The 15,097-nt window shown below is 38.4% G+C and overlaps 3 protein-coding genes across 5 annotated transcripts; 2 read left to right on the top strand and 1 right to left on the bottom strand.

The window, feature by feature from the left end:
• Positions 1-11: 11 nt before the first annotated feature.
• On the bottom strand, positions 12-3,781 carry zfand1 (zinc finger, AN1-type domain 1). The gene is made up of 8 exons (XM_080050326.1): positions 3,707-3,781; positions 2,752-2,794; positions 2,484-2,523; positions 2,224-2,354; positions 1,979-2,070; positions 1,711-1,829; positions 771-926; positions 12-248 (listed from the first exon to the last, which is right to left on the bottom strand). The coding sequence occupies exons 1-8, from the start codon at positions 3,759-3,761 to the stop codon at positions 72-74; spliced, it is 813 nt and encodes a 270-aa protein (XP_079906452.1). The 5' UTR covers positions 3,762-3,781; the 3' UTR covers positions 12-71.
• A 281-nt stretch (positions 3,782-4,062) lies between these two features.
• chmp4c (charged multivesicular body protein 4C) lies at positions 4,063-6,863 on the top strand. Its single transcript, XM_080049905.1, has 5 exons — positions 4,063-4,399; positions 4,926-5,103; positions 5,576-5,684; positions 5,857-5,983; positions 6,353-6,863. Exons 1-5 carry the CDS (start codon positions 4,192-4,194, stop codon positions 6,412-6,414), a joined length of 684 nt encoding a protein of 227 aa, XP_079906031.1. The 5' UTR covers positions 4,063-4,191; the 3' UTR covers positions 6,415-6,863.
• Positions 6,864-7,585: 722 nt separating this feature from the next.
• On the top strand, positions 7,586-13,056 carry gimap4 (GTPase IMAP family member 4; the record flags this gene model as incomplete). 3 transcript variants are annotated; one of them, XM_080050538.1, is made up of 3 exons in its annotated part: positions 7,586-7,716; positions 8,640-9,419; positions 10,406-13,056. In XM_080050538.1, exons 1-3 carry the CDS (start codon positions 7,686-7,688, stop codon positions 10,408-10,410), a joined length of 816 nt encoding a protein of 271 aa, XP_079906664.1. In that variant the 5' UTR covers positions 7,586-7,685. The 3 variants fall into 3 exon arrangements, with proteins under 3 accessions (XP_079906664.1, XP_079906663.1, XP_079906665.1); XM_080050537.1 differs by lacking the exon at positions 10,406-13,056 and having other exon boundaries at positions 8,640-9,427; XM_080050539.1 differs by lacking the exon at positions 10,406-13,056 and having other exon boundaries at positions 7,594-7,716; positions 8,643-9,427.
• Between the last annotated feature and the right edge of the window lie 2,041 nt (positions 13,057-15,097).

The following is a 15,097-nucleotide window of genomic DNA, read 5'->3' as shown; positions in this document are numbered from 1 at the left end:
GAGAACATTTTATTTACAGTTAAACAGACATAAACAGAAATCCTCTGTGCAGTATAGCTGATGTTGTTTCTTCAGTTCTGTGTGATATAGTCTGAAACATCCTCCAGGCTGTTGAACTCATTGTCCAGGTACTCCAGGATCACGTTACCCCCATTGTACAGGGGGGTGTCTTGGTGAGCCAGCAGCAAGAGGAGGGTGTCATCCATCCGGAGGGCCTCACCTGTCTGAGGGTGACACAGCCGCAGCTTCTGCACACAGGTAGGAGAGAGGCACGCTCGTAAGAATCACTCAAGAGATATCCACTGTACTATGTTTATTCTCTAGGTATATTTGAATGTGTGTTTAAAATGTACTCACACTTGGAAGAAAACTTACAAAATACAAAAAAACATTGGAATCCCTTTGTATTATGAGAAATAAAAACATTGAAAAATAGACTAACTTTATACTATGGACTGTAACATGACTTGGCCAGCGTGCTTATAGCTGTAACCAAGTTGATACACAAACACTGACACCTGTTTAACCCAACTTCCTGTCAGTTCTTTGTTGCTGCTGTCACATGCTGTTGGCAGGAAGTGTTCATACCTAACACCTGCAATTCATGTGTGCAAACAAAGTTGATCTGTACGTAGTGAAGGAGGTAACTATTTTTTTAGCTTCATTGTTGACCGTTCCCTTTTTTAAACCTTATTTGAGGAAGATATAAGAAAGACAAGAATAGGGAGGCTGAGAGGTAGGTAGAAAACTCCACTACTGCTCTCCGTTACCTTTGCTGTCAGCACGTTATTGTTGTTCTTGAGGCCTGCTAGAGACGCTGCATAATCCACCACTTTCCCCACACTCCATTTGGAACAGAAGAACATGGGTTGGCTCGCGTCTTTGGATTCTTTAGGAAGGTAAACCTGGAAATAGGATCTCTCTGTCTGGAAAACCATAAAAAAGGAAGAAAGTAGTCAGCAGGGTTTCTGCAGGTTTTAATAAGTTAAACGTAAGACTTTTTAAATACCATTATGAATGCAATTTAAGAGCCATTTTACATCCATATTGTCAAACAATTAAGAATATGAAAGAATTCCTTTTCTAAGTAACAAAGTATTTATTCACATTCAGCACAATATCTATGGTATTGTGTTGATTTTGTATTTTGCTACAGCCTGATAAGTGCACATATTTCCACCAAAAATCAATTTAAAAAGGAGACAGCTATTAAAGGGATGTTGACTTCATAATCTAATAGCTGTGCAACTGATTACAGACGGTTTGGATCATATCGTGGATTTGATAATGTTTTGGTTCAGTGGAAAAAAAGAAAAGAAAACACAACTATGAGTCTGCTTTCCATTTATTTTCTCGACTACCAGTGACTGTAACTGAACTATTTACTCTGTTTTTGCACCACGAGCATCCAAGATTAATTTGCTTCTGTTCTGAACCGCGTGGGTTGATCTGTACGGATCACAGATCTGTCCCTTACACCACTATAATCCAATCAGATTTTAAACCCTTTCAAAATTCAATTTATGACATTTAAGGCATACAACTCAGATTGTTAGATTTGAGACTTTTTAAGATGTTTTTTGTCCTACATGAACCCTGGGTCAGGTGAACAAAATAACCACAGAACAACATGCAGAGGTAAACTGTAGGTAAAATGTAATTGTGTTGATGTATAACACTATTTATAAATCAAGAGAGGTAGGATTTTACCTGTGGCAGTCCCTTGTCTCCTGTGGCATGCAGCTTCAGTTTCATTAATGCTACCTTAGCTGCAGTTGCACTGTTCTTTGCTCCTCTGCGTCCTTTACTCTTGGACTCGCCCTTTGACTCTGAGAAGCCACAAGAGAGAAATGCAAACATTTAGATGAAGGCTGATGCCATGTCCACCATAAATAAAAAACAAGAGGAGAACTCTTGTTGGTGGCAATATGTCATGAAGAAAGTACCAGAGAAATAACAACACTGTAACTAAACTAACCAATAATCTTTTGCACCAGCTGTTTTGTGGCGGCCATTCGAGGCTTTTGGACCTCCAACTTCTCACAATTGTGATCATCTTGGTGACGATGGCTTAAGAGGAAGGAACACATGGATAAATTAACCTTTCAGTAGCATACTTCATATATTGATGGCAAAGCAGTAACCCCTTTCCCTTATAGCAAGGAAGTTACAAAAAGTGATTTTGTATTGTAAAAATGTAAATGGAGGAGAGGAAAAACCTACGTCAAACAGAAATGTATTTTACAATGCGGACATATCACTGGCAACAACTCTTTCCCCTTGCAGTCTTGGAATGAGCATGGATAACTTGTGCTGCCACCCACAGGCCGGGGCTCCTTTTTCACTGGCTCCTCCTGAAAAAACGCCAAATTAAAACAACTGAGCTTAGTATCTGAGTGAGAGTGGGGGAAGGATATGTCCTAGTAGTAGTAATCTTATCAAAGAAGCACATATGGAAATACGTAAGCAACAACACAGTTTACCACTGAACATGAATGGGCTTCTCTGCTTCTGTGCTCAAGGCTGTAAGAGACAAAAATTATTCATATAATTTATCAATAATAAACACATTGAAAGAGTTTAGCTGATGATACATTTCTTACAAACTTTATTTGACTATTTCATTGCTTTGCAACATTTTACCTTTGCATCCGTATATATTGCAAGGCTATTACAGAGTGATTTATTTATTTAGGGATTTGAATATGTCCTCTAATTTTGTAAATGTGTTTGCAGTTGAATCATTCTTACCAGAAAACACCACTGCAGGAGCTACACACAAAAGGAAGGAAATCTAAAAGAAAAATGTGGAAAACAATTCAGTTAAACAACAAATTAAAAACACAGAAACCTCCTTGAATTCCACTCACTTTAAAACACATTTAACATCTGTTTCTGTTTACTACTGTTTGTTTTTCCATTTTAATGTATTCTATTCCAATTATATGAAATATAAAATTTTATTTTACATTCTATTTTTTATATATTATACTTTATCTCTTTATCCCTGCATTTTAATTGTGTTGCACTGCCTTTGATCTATTTTTGTTTATTTAGTTGAAGTTCTGAGATTTTTCTTTTCACTGGTGTGTTCCCCTTCACAATAAAGATCTGGAATGGAATCTCATTTGACAAAGATTTGTCTATCGTAGCTGATGCCGCCTTCCAGTCAAGTCGGTTTAATCGGAAGAAATATTTCCCCATTTGGAACATTCACGTAGGCGGGACCAGAACTCGGAAAGTGAGCGAAAATCAACATCTTGATAAGACTCACTGAGCAATTAAATACAACTAATCCTTAGCGAAGCGTCTCGTCTTTACCCTCATATATATATAATAAAGCAGATGAACAAAACGAAGGCAAAAACTGGGGAACCCGGAACGTCCAAGGAGAACGTGAATGCAGCATGAGATATTATTATTTACTATCTATGTTCATTACGGATGCACGAGTGTCAAACACACTTTCCACAATGAACTGCTCGTCTTACGAAGCTTTTTAAGTTATATAGTAGCTGAGCCAAAAAATTATTCGAACTATTAGTTTGCTAGCTAAGTATTGAGCTAACACTAACTGACAGTCAAACCATGCTAACAGGCTAACGATGCTAAGGAGGCTTTTATCGTTTTTCACATTACCTAGTTATGGCAGATTAATATCACACACATCTTTGTTTATTGCAATTCATGTGGAGATTAAACGGACCTTTCAGATAGCAGGAATCAATCTGACAATGTTTCCCAATGTCTACGGCAGCCATTAGAGATGTCAACACGAACTTTAACCCCCAGACGTTATGTCACGTGACAGAGCTTTCACGAAAGATTAATTTAAAACACTTGGCTTTTTAGCTAGACCTTCTTTTATTTGCTCACCATTCACAAAATACACCCGTAGTAATTAAATACAATATCTAAATTAATAAATAAATATGAAAGTGAATTGCTTTATGATTTAAATTCAACAGGGCGTCAGGTGTCGCTACGTCACACCAGCGTCACACAGGTGCTTTTGAAAGGTGCGGTGCATTCACTGGCTGCTTTGAATTGAACACACAAAGCCGTCGAGCCTGAATATCTGCTCCTAACACACCTGTCTGATACAGTATAGCCAAGTAGTCCGCGCTACCTGGGAGAGCTTGTTAACACGGTGTTCACCTGTATTTTCCTGGGTTTTTTTACACCGAAAAAATGAGCAAAATCTCGAAATTGTTTAAGGGGAGCTCGAGCTCCAGCTCGTCCAAACACCACCGGTCGCGAGGGGGACCTTCACCCCAAGAGGCCATCCACAAACTGCGGGAAACAGAGGAAATGCTCACGAAGAAACAAGACTACTTGGAGAAGAGGATAGAGCAGGAACTTGCGATAGCCAAGAAGAATGGTACCAAAAACAAGCGGGGTATGTTTGAATATATCTATTGTTGTAGGTCAAATTGAAGTTTTAAAGCAAATAGGCATATAACAAGCATGAAAGAAAAAGTTTCAATAGACTTTCATGTAGGCCTAGCTAAAGTGACGTCCCTAAACCAAACACACAAGCACACTTCCCTGTGCGATAATGAGCCTACAGTGATAGTTTTATAAGGTGAAGGTGTCTACTTCTAGGGAGAATTTAGCATTTGATTACAGCAGCATGTGTAGAAAGAATGGGAATTATTAGTTTATTAAACCTGAACGTTTCACTCCCTGTGCATTTAACCCACAGTGCTAAGTGTGTTTTTCTTTTATCAAGCCTCGAGGAGGTGCATTGCTCAGTTGAATCACCTCAAGCCTATAAATAAACAATACCATGCAAAAGGGAGGAACCTTAGTTTCTTGTGTACGCCCAACTCTGAAAATTCCTTGAGCGTAAACTGGAAGTGAAAGGTGTGAAAGAAATAATCATAAAATAGTCTCACACTTTTCCTACAATCTGTGGCTTTCAGCTGCCCTGCAAGCCCTCAAGAGGAAGAAGCGCTTGGAGCAGCAGCTGACGCAGATCGACGGCACACTCTCCACCATTGAGTTCCAGAGGGAGGCTCTGGAGAACTCACACACCAACACTGAGGTCCTGAAGAACATGGGCTTTGCCGCCAAGGCCATGAAGAAGGTCCACGAGAACATGTGAGAACACGGCACAAGAAAAGCTGATGAAGGCTTTGTTCAAATGGCATCTTTTTAATTTAGACTCTCTGGATATTGATACTTTGATTTTCCTAAAAGTCATAGCATGGTGGTTTCTTTGCCGCCTGATTAATTTGACTTTTGATCAGACACCTTACAGTATGTGACAAGTCATTTAAAAAAAATTGTATTGCACAAAAGGACTTAACACGTGTCATTTAAAAAAAAGATAGAAGAGAAAATTATAAATGAGTGAAACTGGGAATTAATCTTTATCCTTGTACATATTAAGTGATAATTTAATAGAGAATACCCCCAATATCCACCTTCTTTACTGTGATAATTTGATAATCTTACAGATAAATGTTTCCCTCTTATTTTTTTTCTTATATTTTTTTTTACAGCATCAAAGAATAAAACATTCTCGTTTGTGGTGTTTAATCTGATCTTGTGTCTCTCCTCTCTATTTCAGGGATGTTGACAAGATAGATGACCTGATGCAGGACATCACAGAGCAGCAGGACGTGGCCGCAGAAATCAGCGGGGCAATCTCCAGACCCTTCGGCGAAGATTTTGACGAGGTTGATACCTTCCACAACTCCTCTGTCAAAATCCACTTTTATGGGCACTCGCACTTTAAACACACTCAGCACTTTGTGTGTGTGTGTGTCACATACCATCTATTTCCTGCTCTACTGTAAAAATGGCATCTAACCAACCACTGAATCCTGTATGCTCTGTGCGTTTTCTTAGGACGAGCTGCTTGCGGAGCTGGCAGAGCTGGAACAGGAGGAGATGGAGGACAACATGAAGAGTATGGGTGGATTACCCAGCGTGCCCAGCTCCTCGCTGCCATCGGCACGGCACGGTCACCGTGCAAGTAAGTGCAATACTTTGTTAGTTGGAAACGTTTTGTATAGCAGCTACTTTACTTGTCGTTTCCAGTTCCCCAAAGATGAACATTTGCTGATTTTGATATAACAGTAGACACTTAATACCTTTTTTAGTGTTTTTGACTGTTGCTCAGAAAATAATCCACAATTTGAAGATATCCCTTTGGCCTCAAATAAATTATAAACTAAACTAACTAACATATCATTTTAAAACATTCTTATCACAACTTTCTACATTATTCAGCAGGGAATGTTATGCCTTTATTTGATAATGAGGAAAATAATTATTATTTCAATAATAAAATGAATCCGTAGCTACAGCCTTTACCCCAATGATTGCTCCTTTCTCTCCACAGCAACCAAGAAAAGGGTTGAAGATGATGACGACATGCGTATGCTGGAATCATGGGCAACTTAACTACATTAACACATCCTCTTGTTTCGAGAAAATAACACACAAAAGCTATGGGAAGATATTTAACTTTTTTTGTTTAACTTTTAATATAACATTTGAAATCTTTTTTGGGGAAAATGAAGAGCAGTATATTCTTTTTTTAAATAAGTTTTTTCTTATTTTTCAAGGCTTGTAATGCCCCTTTACTGTATATATTTATAATTAAAAATCATGTGAAGGAATCAACAAACTGCATTTTAGATGTCACTTTTATCTTTTCTGTTCTCCTTTTTTCATTCTTACTTTGCCTGAACAGACTGCACTACGTTTACTGGCCTACTAAAGACATAAGAAGGATCTTATATTTTAAACACAGAGCAGGATGCCATATTTCATACAGCTGTAAATAAAGTCTGATTTTGCATTATTGTTGTAAATAAATTGCTCTAGCAATGTTTCACAATAAACAGTCTCCAACATATTGTCTTATATTTATTTGCTGTTCCTGGTTCTTGAGAGAGAGGGACCACCATAGTTTGTCTTGTGTGACATGCAAGTGTTAATGTGTTTTTTAGATTGACATATTCTAAGGTGAGTAATAACTATAATTATTCATTATAATAAGTACTGTAGAAATTCACTTCACCAATAATTTGCCAAAACATTTTGCTAAAAAAATAAATGCATAAGGTGAATGAAGGTTTTTGTGAAAGCTGGGTAAAGTAGAATTACATACATATTACAAACATATATATGATATATTTTTTGTTTTTTTCAGAAGAGTTATTTTATCAGTATATTATTATTGCAGTGTTACATTGCTGTTACATAATTATTGATAATTGTATGTGTAAATATTATAGGCCTTATATTACATTTACATTTTTTAGGCTAAATATTGTAGTATAAGGCACAGCTTATTTTTTGCTATATTTCTATTTTATTTGAACCGAATTCCCCAAAATATTTGAATTTACAACATGCATAACACAGACTACAAATAGCAGGCATTTGAAACAGTTTTGTTAACAAGTTTCGTGAGTACAATCATTCATCATAAAAATGTACTAAAATTACGCGTTTTAGATATTAGGCCTACATTTAAAATGTCGCTACTGATCTTGCTTCAGTTTTTATTGCCAAACTTTTATGTTGAAAGGTGTGGCTAGAAGTGACGTCATTACATTTGAGCTGTCGTCAGGTTAAGGAGGAAGTCTTCGGAACCAACTATCCGCCCAAAGACCAGACACATAACAGCGGAATAAAACTACGACCAGTACTAAAAACAGAAGAGAATGGCCACGAGTAGACCACTTCAAACGTCAGGTGAGACATTTACTTTATTCACTTTTTCCAAAGCTGTGGTTAACCTGCGAGTTTTGAAACAAAAACGGGGAGTTTCCTTGGCTATTCAAATTAGCGCTGAGTTATTAGCCTCCAAACCGGAACGCGCAGGAGTTGACAGCAAATATTTAACCTACTTTATTCCCTAGTAACAACGTAAAAACACGGGTATGAATTGAATTATATGACTATTCTAGCTTATAGTTTTAGTAAGATGTTGTAGTTAATTACTTTGGAAACTATGTTCGCAGTGAAGGTTATCTTTTAGGACGAAAGCTTGTATTTGTGAAAGTTTGGTGAGAATCACGTCATCAATATAAATAATCCTATTGGGGTTTCAGGAGATAGTGATTTAAATGATTATATGTAGATATATTTCACAACTTCACAACGACCAAACAAAGACATTTCATAGTAAAGTTTTTTTTTGTCTTCCGGGTTCCAACAGATCCTTAAAAAGTCTTAAAAGGCATTGAATCAGTTCATCCAAAAATATGGCCTTAATTTGTATTCAAATTGTTTCAATCAATCTCTAAAAGGTAAAATGCTTAGACTTGGGGAGGTTCAGGACTCTGTCAATATTTTTTTCTGACGCTGCAATTTTAAATACTATTTTTAGAATAATTTACAAATACCTCCTCAAGGTAATTTTATGCAGATCAGCATTACATGATCCAATATGGACACTTGAGACATTTAAGTGATTTTTGATAATACAAAATAAGTTATTTGAATGTCTTCTTTGGCTTAGGGAATTGATATGTTCCTTTATTATTGTTTTCTGACATCCAGCAGATGAATTACGCATAAATAACAAGTTAGTTTATAAACCCTTGTTATGACAGCTTGATCCTCTGTTGCAACCTATTCATCACTGATATATTATCTATATGTACTGACCACAGCAGGAGATGGCCCGCAAACAGACGAGCGGGCCCGAAAAGCAGCGGCCGCGGCAGCAAAGGAGGCTAACCGTCTGCCTGAAGTGCGTCTGGTGATGGTGGGCTGGAGGTGGCCGGGGAAGAGCCTGACTGGGAACACCATCATAGGCCGAGAGGAGTTCCGCTTGGAGCGCGCCGCAGAGTTCTGTGTGAAGAGGGAGACGGAGGTGCAGGGGCGGGAGGTGACGGTGGTGGACACTCCGGGCTGGTTCTCGGCCCAGGACACTCCAGACTCCTATAAAGAGGAGATAGTTCGGGGAGCGTCTCTCTGCCCGCCCGGACCTCACGCCTTCCTGCTGGTCATCCCCGTGGGCATGTTCACAGAGGTGGACCGCGCTCGCATCGAGGAGCACCTCAGCCTCTTTGGCGAGCGCGTCTGGAAGCATACCATCGTGGTCTTTAACTGGGCTGAGGTGTTGCGGACCATTTCCATCGAGAGATACATTCGCAGGGAGGGCAAAGAGCTGAAGTGGGTGCTGGAGAAGTGTAAGCGGAGGTACTTTGTCATTAACAACTGCATATTCGGAGAGCATCCCCAGGTGGGACGCTTGCTGGAGAGAGTGGAGAAGATGGTAGCGGAGGAGGGCGGCCACTACGACCCCGAGGATGTGGAGGTGGAGAAGGAGAAGAAACCTTTGGACGAGAACCAGAATCCAGCCGTGGTGGCGCGGGGACTGGGGGCGCGGCCCAAACAGAACTCCGGAGTGGGTTTGTCAAAAACCATGCAGGCCGAGTCGCTTACCAGTGAGTGATGTGTTGATCTTTTCCCACTAGAAAGTGAATCCTCAGGGTGTTGTGAGTGTATATAGGGACCTTTGTTAATTGTTATCTTTGTCAATATTTGTATATATAACAATTGATTACGTGAATACATTGAAGCTTTATAGTGTCTTCCAGCTCAGACTTTTGGTTCACTCTCATCTCTCTCATCAGCATCATTTTGGCCACAACAAGCAGCTATTTGCAATTTAAGAAAACATTCTTAAAAACTGACTGACGTTCGTGGCTAGCTTTTTAATATAGCATAACATTTAGCAGGTACAATAGACAAAGATTTTCCTAAGAAACAGCTTTGGACAGCAGAAACAAGCCTTTAATACAATATTGACCTATTTCTGCCCTTTAGGTTGATATGTTCAACATGTTTGCAGGCTGCTTTATTTACATACCCAGCAGAGATACAGGTACATGTCTATTATCCACTATGTTCACCAGCTAGTTGTTAAGTTCAACACCTGTCTGCTGCAGAAGGAAACAACGCCATGAGAACAGTGAGAGTGACTCAAACTGTAGCTTATAAAAATAAAAAATAATAATATGTAAGGCGCTAAAAGCCACAACAGAATAGATTATTTCTTGTTTGTTTGTCACTGTGAGCAACTGCTTTTCAATCTTTTTGTCCATTGTTATTATAAAAATATTGATTATGCTGCTAAAATGGAGGCTTTAAATGAGATGCCTTTGTTAGCTTGGTTTCTTAATATCGCTACTCTGTGCCAGCTGGTGTGTTTAAACCTTATTAGACTACAGCCGCATTTCTCTTACAAACTGATCTCTTCTTTTTTTTGTACATTTTTCATTTCCACCTGTGTCTCCCTAGCAACTCAAGAAAGACGCACTTCTTACACCACTACAGCATTGTCACACTAGTTCAGCTCAATGCATGCAAATGAATCTTGTTGTTTGTAAAATGGAACCCTATTCATAAGGCCCTCTGTGTTTGATTCCAGATTAACCAGACACTCTTGGCTGATGGACCCTCTAAACCACAACCAACGGACCCTCTGCCTTGCTGTACTGATGGCAAAGCTGCTTATTTGACAAGACAGACAAAGGGTAATTAGGTGAAAATTAACTAGTTGTAGGGATAGTTTATTTATTTTTTTAAATCCGACATGTTACTGAGCGTTTAGGCACGTTTTGCGATGATACAGGTTCATTTCTCTATGATGATATCAGAGGCCTTTATTCATGCTGTCCAAAGATTTTTAACCCTGACTGTTTTAACATGAAATTATTTAGTTTGTAGATTTGTAACCATGTGTTATGGGTTATGTGATGGGTCGTGTGGTGGGACAGAGTTAATTTGATCTAAAACACGGAAACACAAGCTGTTACACAGGGAACCGTCATCATTTGAAGCCCAATATTTACACTCCTTAGTCATGGTGGATATACCAAGGACTGAACTGCACTACTAAATTGTTACTATAATAATATTCTGTCTGACTGTTGAGGGAATTGCTTTTTGAAAGCTTCCCATTTATTGTGACCAAACTGTAAATGCCTTTCTCATGCTGCAATGTTTATTACACTCAGAGTGAACAGTTATAAAGCACTTGTGCAGTTATTGATTTCCGTCTGTAGTCTGTGGCCTTAGAGGACTGATTTTCTTTCCCTTTAATGGATTTTTCCAATGTTTATCACTGTGGCAGAGGGATATGTTTGAGGCAAAGATGTGCCACCATGTGTAGTTGTAGTAATTTCAAGACAAAGGATACTGCGATCAGTATTTTCTGTATTTGGTGACCTTTTAAAAAATCACTATAGACATTTTTATACACCAAACAATATATGAATTAATGCAGATATTAATCATAAAATGCATCCGTATACAGTGCCTTTATGAAACCACCATTTTGAGCTGCTGGCTCAAGGGACCTTTTGGCTGTTGTTCCCAACAAAACAGGTGCTAAGTTACACTCACTCAGGTTACTATAGGTTACGGATCTGGTCACTCGGATCCAAGCCTTATTTCCTGCAAAAAGTCCTACATAGTTTATGTAACAGTCCCACTGGGGACGAATATGTGATTATCACATCTTTCAAATAACAGTGAAAGCTTAAACGTCCCACTTTGAGTTTTGTGACTACTGTGTTTTGCAATTAAAGGGTAACATAACACCTCCTGAATTTAATTTGAGTAACACAAACAATGTGTATCAGAGAGAAGCTCAGAGTGTAAGCATTACTTCTGTTTATTTGCAATAAAACTCCATGGGTCACCCTTTCTTTAGATGTCTGTTTTCAAAATATAAGTGGCCTTTGGCTTCAAGCAAGCAGAACAAGACGTCTCCCCGCTCTCTGTTTGTGACGGTGCCTTATCATCGGAAAGCACACCATCAGGTTAGCTTAAGTTACATGTTCCACTGGAACAGCCAGCTGAGACTTGCCCCTTTTCAAATGAAGTGTGGCAGTTCTTAACACTAACAGTAGAGTCAGCTGCTGGCGACAGACCCTCAAATCTTCCTTGAGGCAACGTGAGTCCCTTGAAAGCTCAAGCCTGTTTTGTGAGCCATGAATTGGGTTGTGTGTAGTGGACCAGTTTTAGGAATATACTGTAACAAATAATGGATACATAGTTGACCCAGTTAAATCGTTCCTGTTCGACCTCTTGCTGTTTTGTTTATCGGGCTGTTAAAGTACTGGCCTGGCTGCATAGAGCATGAAGAGGTGAAGAACACAGTAGGGACTCCTTGCTTTGGACATATCCCTGCACTGCTAAGTTAACCTGGGTCTTTAAGTTCAATGGACCTGGGTTAAAAAACAAAAATGCCTTCAATCTTTTGTAAACGTCTCACTCTTGGCCTTTTAGACCTGCTGGTATTTCATCTAGCCATCCAATCTGGACCTGTTTCCACTAAAACAACATGTTAACCAAATTACCAAAATGATCTGATAGAAAGCCCGGCAAAGACCTGATTTAAAACAACTGACATAAGGCTTTTCATCATAGGAATGCTGTAGAGGTTTCTGCTGACTTTATGCATGAATGTGTGTTTGTGTGGCAGAATAAAGACATATTTGTTGACGTTAATCACAGAAATCTGAGACAGGATGCAGGCCTGCTTTAGAGCTGGTGTATGCTGGTGCTGAAAGCACTCTGTTACTGATATTTAAGTTTAGATTATGTTTAGATGTAAATAATCAAAGTTACTAACACTGCTACAGATGTAGGTCACACTTTCATATTCAAGACCTCAGAAAATCATTGCTCTGATACATGTTTTTATAGCAACACAAATCAACTTATTATCGTCATTACTAAATAAATATAAAAGGGAACAAAAGGCTGATCTCATTGGCTGGAAAAGAGCATCAGTCACAAAATAAGGTCAAGACATGCAACCAAATACAAACCACCTTTGTAGCAGTGTTTGTTAACGGTGGTTCAGTTACTTTTAGCGTGTGAATCAAGTTACTCTTTAGAAATGAATGAGCGAAGCAGAGCCGTCCATCCGAGCTGTTTGTGCCTTTGTTAGGCCTGCAACATGTCCTTGTATGCAGACACTATTCAATTTGCTTGTTAAAGATGGAATGGCTTTGTTTTGATAGGTGCACTGTGTTTTTTCCAATAAAGTCCAAATAAATGTATATTTTGATCTAACTCTGCGTCATGCTCCTTGAATATTTAACAGGTGAAGACTTTATAGTGACAAACCTTCATTAAATCAATGTTTAATACTTAATTGTCTTAAAAAGAAGAGGCAGCTGTACATCTTAATAAAGCTGCAACTTGTTTGTTTTTTCATGATTGGTTGAGCTGCCGATATTTTCTTGACTTATCTAATTATTTGGTCTGTGAAATGTCAGCAAAAAAGAACAATGAAATAACCAATTTTATGTCTTAAAATTGGTTTTTTTATCTAAAAAACCATCCAAAAGCTAAAGATATTTGATTTACTATGACGCATGACAAATAAAAGCATCAAAATGTCACATATGCAAAGATAAAACCAGATTATTTCTGGGCAGTTTTGCTTGAAAAAACGACTTAAACAACTGATCAACATTTAAAATATAAACAACTGATTAGTCGTGTCATTGTCTCAGCTCTACAAACTAATCTAGTCAAATACACAGCTGAGATGGAAGTTTATGAGGGACATCAGTTATAATGTAGTTTTACCACTAGATGGCAGTAAGATACAGCAATGAAGGGACATGTCTACAGAAGCAGCAGTAAGCGGCATGATCCACAGCACTCTATGACCTTGCCTACAATAGAATCATTAATTTTATTTGGAAAGTGTAATGTCCAACAATAAACTCCCACTTATTATTTTTTTATAGGCTAAATGTGCAGGGCTTGTTTTTATGTAGCACACACTTCATTACTTCCTGACTCCATCATTGAGTTATAACTCAGCTGTGCCGAACATTCCAAAAGTTTTAATTCTGTTTTTGTCCTTTGTGCCACTGATGCCAATCTTACGCAACAAAAGTTACGCAACACATTTTCCTCCTTCATGCTTCTATTTATATATTAAATGTTTTGCTCCACTGCAGCTTACCCTCTGTGCTGCTGTATCTCCTCAATCTGTTCCTCTATCTACCTGATCCCAGGATTTCACATAAGCTTGACAGCATTTGTTACTTTCCTGCTCTCTTTCAGGTAAAATATATATGCTGTAAAGAAGAATGTTATGTATGTATTTTTTTTCTAATACAAATGTTCTGCATGAAGTTGTGGGAACATTTTAGTCAAGTGATTGACTTACAGAATTGGCATCAGGCAAACACTGGATTAAGCCATCCTAAAATCTCATTTTTAATTTCAAGCATGAATTTGAATTGATGCATGAATACTGAAGTGGTTATATGAAAATTGCTCCTTCTATCCTCCTATGGTCTATGGATATGAATACTGCCAAATGAGCACTTAAAGGTCAAATAGTATGCTCTTCTTCAGATTCAAAATGTAAACTGGGATATCTAATAGAAGCTGTTTGCATGACTTAAAAACGTTATATTTCTCATGGTGCCATGGCTGAATCTCCTCTTTTCAGCCTCTGTCTGAAATGCTCCGTTTAAGCCCCGCTTTCCAGAAAGACCAGTCTGCTCTGATTGGTCAGACCCAGTAGGGACACAGGCACTGCCCACCAGCTCAATATAGCAGACCGGATTAGATTCAGGTATATCTGGAGTTGTGCTTATCGCAGGTGTATTTAGTGCTTAAATAGTTAATGAGGTGTTGTGGCTTTTCCCGTTATGACATCATAAGGGGAGATAAAACTGACTGGGGGTTTTGAACACATGTTTTCAGAAAGGTGGAGGTGAAGAAAAAGAGAGGTGGTGTTTCTTCACATACTTTTGAAGTCTCTAGTCACACCCATATTAATGTTGTAAACAATGAAAAAGTGCATTTTGCATAATAGCTGATCACATCAACAGCTGTGCGACAGTAATATTCAGAGGATGTCCTTGTGTATTTAACAACATTGTTTATTATTTCAAATGTAATCAAAACAACAGCAGTTACATAATTTACAGACAGCTATGATATGGTGTGATTTTGAGTGTCTTGGCGTGTCATGATTAGATAAAACAAGATCACGGTTCTTGTTTTCATTATGTCTAAGCTCTGGCAATCGTCACTTAGTGTGTGTGTGACTCAATACTACACAGCAGTAAGTAACCTA

Source organism: Ammodytes marinus, assembly GCF_949987685.1.
Source record: "Ammodytes marinus genome assembly, chromosome: 21".
Taxonomy (NCBI): domain Eukaryota; kingdom Metazoa; phylum Chordata; class Actinopteri; order Uranoscopiformes; family Ammodytidae; genus Ammodytes; species Ammodytes marinus.
Note: the sequence above shows the minus strand (reverse complement) of the source record. Positions and strands in the feature narration are given on the sequence as shown.

Excerpts from the sequence above, each read along its gene's own strand:
- zfand1 (XM_080050326.1), bottom strand. The coding sequence starts at position 3,761 with ATGGCTGCCGTAGACATTGGGAAACATTGTCAGATTGATTCCTGCTAT. Across the intron at positions 2,795-3,706 it reads TGATTCCTGCTATCTGAAAG|ATTTCCTTCCTTTTGTGTGT; the intron begins GTCCGTTTAATC and ends TTTTTCTTTTAG. Across the intron at positions 2,524-2,751 it reads TCCTGCAGTGGTGTTTTCTG|CCTTGAGCACAGAAGCAGAG; the intron begins GTAAGAATGATT and ends TGTCTCTTACAG.
- chmp4c (XM_080049905.1), top strand. The coding sequence starts at position 4,192 with ATGAGCAAAATCTCGAAATTGTTTAAGGGGAGCTCGAGCTCCAGCTCG. Across the intron at positions 5,685-5,856 it reads TCGGCGAAGATTTTGACGAG|GACGAGCTGCTTGCGGAGCT; the intron begins GTTGATACCTTC and ends GCGTTTTCTTAG. Across the intron at positions 5,984-6,352 it reads ACGGCACGGTCACCGTGCAA|CAACCAAGAAAAGGGTTGAA; the intron begins GTAAGTGCAATA and ends TTCTCTCCACAG.